The sequence below is a fragment of the Populus euphratica genome, unplaced genomic scaffold, assembly GCF_000495115.2.
Source record: "Populus euphratica unplaced genomic scaffold, PopEup_1.0 scaffold19.1, whole genome shotgun sequence".
NCBI classification, from domain to species: Eukaryota; Viridiplantae; Streptophyta; class Magnoliopsida; order Malpighiales; family Salicaceae; genus Populus; species Populus euphratica.
The window spans coordinates 2,609,089-2,617,993 of record NW_011499853.1 but is presented as its reverse complement, the minus strand read 5'-3'; the positions used below and the strand labels follow the sequence as shown (position 1 = coordinate 2,617,993).

The window sequence follows — 8,905 nt, the reverse complement described above, 5'->3', positions numbered from 1 at the left end:
AGGTTAATGTTTAATTTTATAACCAATTATTTTTATTATATAATTAAATAGAAATTATTATTAAACTTAAGAAAATCTATAACACGAGTTGTGGGAGATCGATATCAATTTAATATGTTATTATTTTAATATTTTTTTAAAAAAATTTAACTTAAAGTTTTTTAAACAAGTTAATTCATGTTTTTATCTCATCAAAATTTCAGCAAAATAAGAAGGTTATAATTCATTTAAAATAAAACTCCTTTTTAATTACAAAGTTACATTATAATCCAGCATTTTTTGTGCTCTAACATCTATTTTTGTTTTTGTTTTTTTACGCACAATTAGTTTTATATAGTTCATGTGAGTCTCACAGCTAATGGATAATTAATTAGTTAAATATAAACAAATAGTCAATTTCAATTATCAACACATGACGTTGTTCAATAATGATATAATCCAATAACCTCTAAGGTCTCATATAAAGTATAGAACAACCTGAATATTTTCATTTTGTTTAAGAATGGAAATATCCTTGTATTTAAATTTGTGTTTGATATTATATTGTAAATTTTTTAATTAAAAATATATTAAAATAATATTTTTTATTTCTTGTACCAGCATCAAAACTATAAGAGAATATAAAAACAAACATTAATTTAAATTAAAAAAACAGCCTAATATTATTTTTTTTTGATAATTTTGATAATTTTATAATTTTATAATACCTCAAGTGCTGTTGCATCAGGGTGGAAGCAACAGCTTGTCGAGGGTTATTAGAGAAGGTGCGCACATAGTTCAGCCAAGCTGGAATTTGTTTTTTCCCCCATTACAGGAAAAAAAAACTCCCTCTCTCTTTTTACGTACATATAAAAATAAAAAAAAATTATCCAGATTATTTTTCATACTCGATTAACTTTTAATTTAAATCAGAAGTTATTTCTAATCAAATATATTTATTATTTAATTAAAAATTCAAAAGTGATGGCAGATATAATATAAATCTAGCTTTTTTAAAAGGGTTGAAAAAGAGCAATGAAGAAAGGGAAGTCGAATAAAAAAAATAAAAAACGTGGACAAGAGGTTTTAAGGATTCATTGGGCTTTGTTCTGGTGAAAGCATATATTATACAAGCTAAATTTTTCATCAAAATCTATATATATAAACTTAAAAATTCAGATACGATGCTTTAAAGATTGTTTTTCATTTAAAATATAATAAAATATATATTTTTAGTTTAATATGCTCTATTACTAATCTGTTAGTTATATATGATATTATTATATTTATATAAATATATATTTATTATTAATAAAAATTTAATTTGACTTTAATATTTATATAATATCAGATTTATGAATGTAGAGTATAGATAAAGTTCATGAAATAAAAATATTTTAAAAATAAAATTTTAAAGTTATTATAATTATGAGTTTTTTATTATATTAAAATTTTATTCATAAAATATTTATAGTTGATATTCTTTTAAATATTAAATATTTATTAAAGTTGTATAAATAAATACATATTATATTCTTTACTTTATAAAAAAATATATTTTTGTAAATTAAATTGTAAAAAATATATGAAACTAATATATAGATATTTATTATAAATTAAATTGTTTATTTTTTCCTCTTTACTGAATATATCATTTGATATATTTTAGACAAATAAAATGTATTTTTGTTTTTTATGAATTTCATATATTTCTCCCCTTAACAAACCACTCTTTCTGGCCCACTTATCCCCATTTTCCATTTCAATTAATGCATTCCATAGCGTTAGGAAAAAAAAAAAAACTATATATATATAAAGAGAAAGAAGAGAACAAGCCAGCTATCGGTTTGGCCTTCATTTTAATTGTTGGAGAAAACTACTTGTGATTTTTTTAAAAAGATTGGACATGAATTCTCAAAAAAAAAAAAGTTTTAAATAAAATTTACAAGGAAAAAAAAAGATAAAATAGAGCACTAAATTTTATTCAAACAAATCTAAAACAAATCATTAATCTTATATTTTACAACAAATTATTTTACACCTCTCCAATAAATATCACAAAATATTATCAGAACTTAAAATCAAGATCTTTGAGGTAAAGCTGACTGTTTATACTCTAATAGATTTTTTATTTCTGTATTTTAAAGTATTTTTTAAAAGTTATTATTTTTTATTTTAAACTAATTTTTTTAATATGTTCATATTATTTAGATTCAGTAATATAAAAATAAATTCTAAAAAATAATTATTATCAAAAGGAAATTAAGCTGTACGTCATCGTTTTAGCAGCTCATCACCAATCAACCGAAAGTTCTCTGTAAATATCCAGACAACAGACCAATAAGCCACAGCCACCTCAGCCCGGACACGAATTCCTCTAATTAATTCATCTCACTGTCTCGGTGTCTCCCTGTGTTTTTCTCTTCGTCAGATCTCTCCTTCCCTGCTCGATCTCACTGTACAAACCGCACCTCACAGAACTTCGGCATGGCTCCTCCGGCCCAAACTAACCGATCTCCGTCGCCATCACAACCGTCCGGGTAAGTGTAAAAACTCATCTCTTAAAATTACAAAATCGCCACCACACTTAACAATTCATTTTTTTTCGATACAGAAAAAGCGAAGTCACCGATTTAAAATCGCAACTCCGACAACTCGCCGGAAGCCGACTCCCCGGCGTCGACGATTCGAAACGCGAACTATTCAAAAAAGTAATATCATACATGACCATCGGAATCGACGTGTCGTCTGTATTCGGTGAAATGGTTATGTGCTCAGCAACATCAGATATAGTGTTGAAAAAGATGTGTTATTTATATGTTGGTAATTACGCGAAAGTTAATCCTGATTTAGCTTTATTAACGATTAATTTCTTGCAAAGAGACTGTAAAGATGAAGATCCAATGATTAGAGGACTTGCATTACGGAGCTTGAGTTCTCTTAACGTTGCGAATTTAGTTGAGTATTTAGTTGGACCGTTGAATGCTGGGTTGAAAGATAGCAATAGTTATGTTAGAATTGTCGCGGTTATTGGTGTTCTTAAATTGTATCATATTTCCGTGACTACTTGCATTGATGCTGATTTTCCCGCGGTTCTGAAGCATTTGTTGCTCACTGATAAAGATGCTCAGGTGAAATTGTTGTTTTCGTTTTGATAAACTAGAAGCGATCAGGTTTAATGTGATTGCCGAGTTGTGTTGTGTTGATTTTTTGGGGGTTTGTTGTTAGGTTGTTGCAAATTGTTTATTGGCATTGCAAGAAATTTGGAATGGGGAAGCTAGTACGTCAGAGGAAGCGTTAAAGGAGAGGGAGGCTTTGCTTAGCAAGCCGGTTATATATTACCTTTTGAATCGGTATGTTTTATTGAGAATTCATTTAAATGCCTGATTATATTGTGTTCGTTGCTTGAGAGGTTGTGTTTTCATTATAACAATTTTGGTAAATTCTTTATGTGTTTTTTGATGGCAGGATTAAGGAGTTCAGTGAATGGGCGCAATGTCTTGTGCTTGATTTGGCTGTGAAATATGTGCCGGCAGATAGTAGTGAGATATTTGATATCATGAATCTTCTTGAAGATAGGCTTCAGCATGCAAATGGTGCGGTTGTTTTGGCAACCGCTAAAGTGTTTCTACATATGACATTATCCATGACTGATGTTCACCAGCAGGTGCTACTGAAAGATCCTTTTACTCCCTAATTATTTATTTTAAAGAGCAGGGAAACTGTACAGTTATGAGTTTTTTTAACAGTAAATATCTTGCATGCATGTAATCACAGGAGTGAGGTTTCATTGTTAGGAAACTTGGTAAATGTTATTACTTTATTAACAAAGAGAATATTTTTATGTGAGTCTACTTTGTTTGAATTCATCTGTAATGCAATATCTATGAAGGCCCTAATCCCCATACTAAATAGAATGCATATGGTTTTGTCATGGTGTACATACGCAGAATTCAAGAATTTAAGTTATTGTGTGTCGTCCCAGCTTTAGTTCAGGAATCAGAAATAAAAACACCATCTAGCTAGTAATGTAGAACATGATCGACCATGTTAAACCACCCCAGATTGCCTTGATGAATAACTGTGAAAGTGTTTTGATTCATAGCTGTGCAATTTTAACAATTCACATTGGGTATCCGTTGCACGGTTCTTCTTTGGTTCCCTTCTTTATCCTAATAGCATTTCTACCACTTGATAGCTATTTTCTGAAGTAGTCAGATACTTTAGGTCCAGCCTATTATCAAAAGTCAGTCTTTTTATGGGGCAGCAAATCTGATTATTTTAAAAGAATCATTGTGGCTGTAATGCCACTCCTACTTTTATTGTCTTGGAATGATCATGCCTTATAATATATAACTTTGGTAACCTTTCCCAGACCAATGTTTTACTAAAGAAAGATTTTGTTGATCAGGTATATGAACGTATTAAAGCCCCGCTGCTTACCCTAGTGAGTTCTGGAAGTCCAGAGCAATCATATGCAGTTTTAAGCCATCTCCATCTCTTGGTGATGCGTGCACCATATGTATTTTCCTCAGACTATAAACACTTCTATTGCCAGTACAATGAGCCATCTTATGTCAAAAAGCTGAAGCTTGAAATGTTGACTGCAGTTGCAAATGAGAGCAGTACTTATGAAATTGGTGAGTATGTAATTTTTCAGTGTCATTTTGCAGCCTATGTGGCAAGATTTGAATGGGCAATTCTATATTCTTTCCACATGTTTGACTGATGCATGTCCTCGATGAGTCAATTTCAGTGACTGAGCTGTGTGAATATGCTGCCAATGTTGATATTCCCATTGCAAGAGAGTCAATTCGAGCCGTTGGAAAAATAGCACTGCAGCAGTATGACGTGAATGCTATTGTTGATAGGCTGCTTCAGTTTCTGGAAATGGAAAAGGACTATGTCACTGCTGAAGCTCTAGTAAGAAACTAATCTTTGGTGGTTCAATTATCCAATGTTAAGACTATAAACACCTGCATGCTGCTTTATAGATTCCTTGAGAAAATACATAATGCAGTCAAATAAACAGCTATCCCTTGTCTGATTTTAACTACGAGCATCAGATTTACATGCTGGGTTTTCTTATTCAGGTTCTTGTTAAAGATCTTCTGAGGAAATACCCTCAGTGGAGTCATGATTGCATTGCAGTTGTTGGGAATATCAGCAGCCAGAATGTACAAGAACCGAAGGCTAAAGCTGCTCTTATATGGATGCTAGGGGAATATTCTCAAGACATGAGTGATGCTCCTTATATCCTAGAGAGTTTAACTGAGAATTGGGATGAGGAGCATTCTGCAGAGGTAATTAAATTTGCTCAAGTTATCCTTGGCTTGCTGTGTTTTTCCTGTGTCTTTACACACGTCTTTGGCTAAGTGATCTTAGCATCTGGCATTTGTTTTTCTTATTGGAAATGAGGTTTTTCATTATACAGAACAAGGGTATGATTTGCCTAATCTTCCACATCCATGTCTGTGATTGAGTTTGTCTGGCGTTTGCTTATAGCAAAACATTTTCATTGGAATAACAAAATACTGTTCACCATGTAAGTAATGAGTTATCAAATTGTGCAGGTCCGTTTACATCTTCTCACAGCAGTAATGAAGTGTTTTTTCAAGAGGCCACCTGAGACTCAGAAAGCATTAGGAGCTGCATTGGCTGCAGGTCTTGCTGATTTTCACCAGGTGTGGGTTGATCAGTATTTCACTCTCCCAATTTTTTGTTTTTTATGGATCAACATGTTTTGTTTATCCTAGTTTTAATAATAGTTAGTTTTTATTCAAATATTCAATTTAATCCACATTTGGCTGCAGGATGTTCATGACAGGGCCTTGTTCTACTACAGGTTATTGCAACACAATGTAACAGTTGCAGAACGTGTTGTGAATCCTCCAAAGCAAGCTGTTTCTGTCTTTGCTGATACCCAGAGCAGTGAAGTCAAAGACCGCATTTTTGATGAATTTAATAGCCTCTCTGTTGTGTACCAGAAGGTAACTGCTGTTTGCTACCCTTGGTACTTGAAATTAACTCATCCTTACTTCTTGGTTACCCATTGCCATTATCCTTTAGAATTGTTTTGAAGTTTTTGTTGTTGGGTGGGAGGGTGGGGGGGCACCTGAAAGAACATCTAGAGATTAGAAAGAAGAAATAGGTTTAGAGGACTAGGCTGGTGTCAGACTGATACTCAAAACACATGGTCAGATTGTGCTAGAGTAGTTAAGAATCAAGAAAGCAGTTCTTGTAACAATCTAGCAGCACCTCAACAACGTAACAAACCTTCCTACACCTAGCAGCACCTCAACAACACCTCAACAACGTAACAAACCTTCCTACTTGCACATTCTAGTTTTTTTTTTTTTATTGTCAAAAAGATATTGAATTGTGCTCAATTGAAATCACTTCAACAAAATTTTGTTCCACTAGTTACAACCCGCGTGCATTATTACCATCCTCATATTTCTGCTTTTGGCTGGTATCTCTGTAGAACAGCTTAAATTGTTTCAAGATATGTTCTGAATTAACTGACATTAAAAGAATCTTGCAGCCCTCATACATGTTCACCGATAAGGAACACCGCGGACCATTTGAGTTTTCAGATGAGCTGGGCAATTTAGCTATCAGGACAGAATCTGATGTTCCAGTTCATGTAGTCGAGGCAAATGACAAGGATCTGCTTCTAGGTACTTCCGAGAAGGAAGAAAGCAGAGGTTCTGGTACCAATGGTTCTGCATACACAGCACCTTTATATGACAATTCATTGCTATCTACTGCTACACAAGTACAACCAGAGTTGCCAATTTCAAACCCTGCAGCAGCTGGCCTGAGTTCACAATCTAGCTTGGCTATTGATGATCTACTTGGTTTGGGTCTACCCGCATCTCCTGCTCCTTCACCTGCTCCTGCACTTCCTTCTTTGAAGCTTAATGCCGGAGCTGTCCTTGATCCTGGCACTTTTCAGCAAAAATGGCGTCAATTACCAATATGTTTATCGGAGGTTTGCTTTATGTTTATGAAAATGCTTGAATTCATTTTTTTGTTTCCAGCTCCTAGTACAAGTCAAGACTTGTGGTATTGAAACTTATGGATAGAATGAGATAGCTTTCTGATTCATTATGTGTAGGCTTACTTGTTTACAGTTAGCCCCACTGGATTTGTACTCATCTTTGTGATGGATCGATCATTGTTACAGGAACTCTCTGTAAGTCCTCAAGGAGCTGCGGCATTAACAACACCTCAGGCCCTTCTCCGGCATATGCAAGGCCATTCCATCCACTGTATTGCATCTGGCGGTCAATCACCTAACTTGAAGTTTTTCTTCTTTGCTCAAAAAGCAGAAGAGTCATCGATCTTTCTTATAGAGTGTAAAATCAACACATCATCAGCTAAAACACAAATAACTATCAAAGCTGATGATCAGAGCATGTCTCAAGCATTCTCTACTTTGTTCCAGTCAGCTTTGTCCAGGTTTGGCACATCATGAATGTCCACAGTTTTTCACTCGAGCTCCCAGTAGGTAGGGCTTTTTTTTTTCTTGTTTCTGCAAGGAAGATTGAAAAGTGAAAAATGAAATAATGAGGAGAAAAAAATATTATTGGACTGCTGTAGATGAGTGTACAATGAGATCGAAAACAAAGAGTTCTTCCTTTTTGATTTTTCTTGTCACATTTTTGTTTGCATAAACTCCATTTCAGTTGCTCAACATTTTATAGAACCATGGTAATTGTTGTATTGATTGTGTTACTGGGTTGCCCTTTACTTTTTCACTTCGATGTCATTGAGCTTCCATAGGTTGTGTAAGAAGCAAATTAGGGACAAAAGTCATTTTAATTTCTGGGTGCCTGTTAACATCGTGAAGCTATTCTTTGTGATCAAGATGTGTCTGTAATCTTAGTTGCCACTTTAGCCCCCCCCCCAAAAAAAAAGTGAGCAATCCTAAACTGGTGGCCCCTGCGTAGCCCCCCCAAGAGTGAGCAATCCTAAACTGGTGGCCCCTGGAATGAGGGTAGACAAGAATGTGGGGTGGGAAGGGAACCATGGAATGGAGCCAGCTCTGGACCTAGCATTCCTTGTTTGGCGATAGCTATTTGTTAAGATATAGTTAGAAGGAAAAAACCAGTCTGTTATGGTTTTTGTTGACAACCACCGTGTTCTGAGTTAGTTCTGACTGGTGACTACTGAGCAGGGCAGGTCAAACATGAATTTGTCCTTGAGAAGGGATATATCCGCAAACAATTACCTCTCTAGTGTACAGATTCCTTCTGTGTTGTTTTGGAACGAGAACCAAAAGCTATAAAAAAGGATGAACAGTACTTATTCCTGGACCCATTCTATTGCACCAGGGGAAATGAGCACAAAGGCTTTTGGGTTGAGCTAGTTATGTTAGCCTAGCTCAAGTGACTGAACAATTCTAGCTGTTTGGGCTATGCCCAAAGCACTCAAATATGTAAATGTCAATTTTTGAACAGTTAAAGAGCAGCTTACTCATTTGCAGCTTTAGCTAGTTGCAAACACTTGAGATGGTAATGATGGGTGTTTTTCTTAGAAAAAAACGATGATGACATTTCAATCCGAACTTCCTTGAAATTACATGGATATAAGCCGTTTAATTCAGGAAGAGAAACTAATTAACTAATTAGATGAACTAGGTTACATGTAAGGAAGCTTATAATTGAAATGATAATAGAGCTTATAATTGAAATAGTATAGTGATCAAAGAGTTAATTAGAAAGAGATAGTTTATTTTTTTATTTGAATTAGATAATCTATAAATATAGGTATTGTACAAGTGAGCTTGTAACTGAAATGATAATGTTACAGTGATAAAAGAGTTAATTAGAAGTAGAAATTTTTTCTGATTTGAATTAAATGATTTATGGATCTAAATCCATGTAAGTGAGCTTGCAATTGAAATGATAATAGTATAGTG

At 33.9% G+C, this 8,905-nt stretch overlaps 1 protein-coding gene across 1 annotated transcript; it reads left to right on the top strand.

The window, feature by feature from the left end:
• Window positions 1-2,328: 2,328 nt before the first annotated feature.
• On the top strand, window positions 2,329-7,742 carry LOC105122315 (adaptin family protein). Its single transcript, XM_011021363.1, has 11 exons — window positions 2,329-2,519; window positions 2,594-3,110; window positions 3,208-3,332; window positions 3,448-3,646; window positions 4,391-4,619; window positions 4,736-4,902; window positions 5,073-5,282; window positions 5,553-5,663; window positions 5,793-5,969; window positions 6,524-6,973; window positions 7,169-7,742. Exons 1-11 carry the CDS (start codon window positions 2,467-2,469, stop codon window positions 7,457-7,459), a joined length of 2,529 nt encoding a protein of 842 aa, XP_011019665.1. The 5' UTR covers window positions 2,329-2,466; the 3' UTR covers window positions 7,460-7,742.
• The last annotated feature ends 1,163 nt before the right edge of the window (window positions 7,743-8,905 follow it).

Bases quoted from the DNA above. Each gene is read 5' to 3' on its own strand.
- LOC105122315 (XM_011021363.1), top strand. From the start codon at position 2,467: ATGGCTCCTCCGGCCCAAACTAACCGATCTCCGTCGCCATCACAACCG. The intron at 4,620-4,735 runs GTGAGTATGTAA...AGTCAATTTCAG, and splicing joins GAGCAGTACTTATGAAATTG to TGACTGAGCTGTGTGAATAT. The intron at 5,664-5,792 runs GTGTGGGTTGAT...ATTTGGCTGCAG, and splicing joins GTCTTGCTGATTTTCACCAG to GATGTTCATGACAGGGCCTT.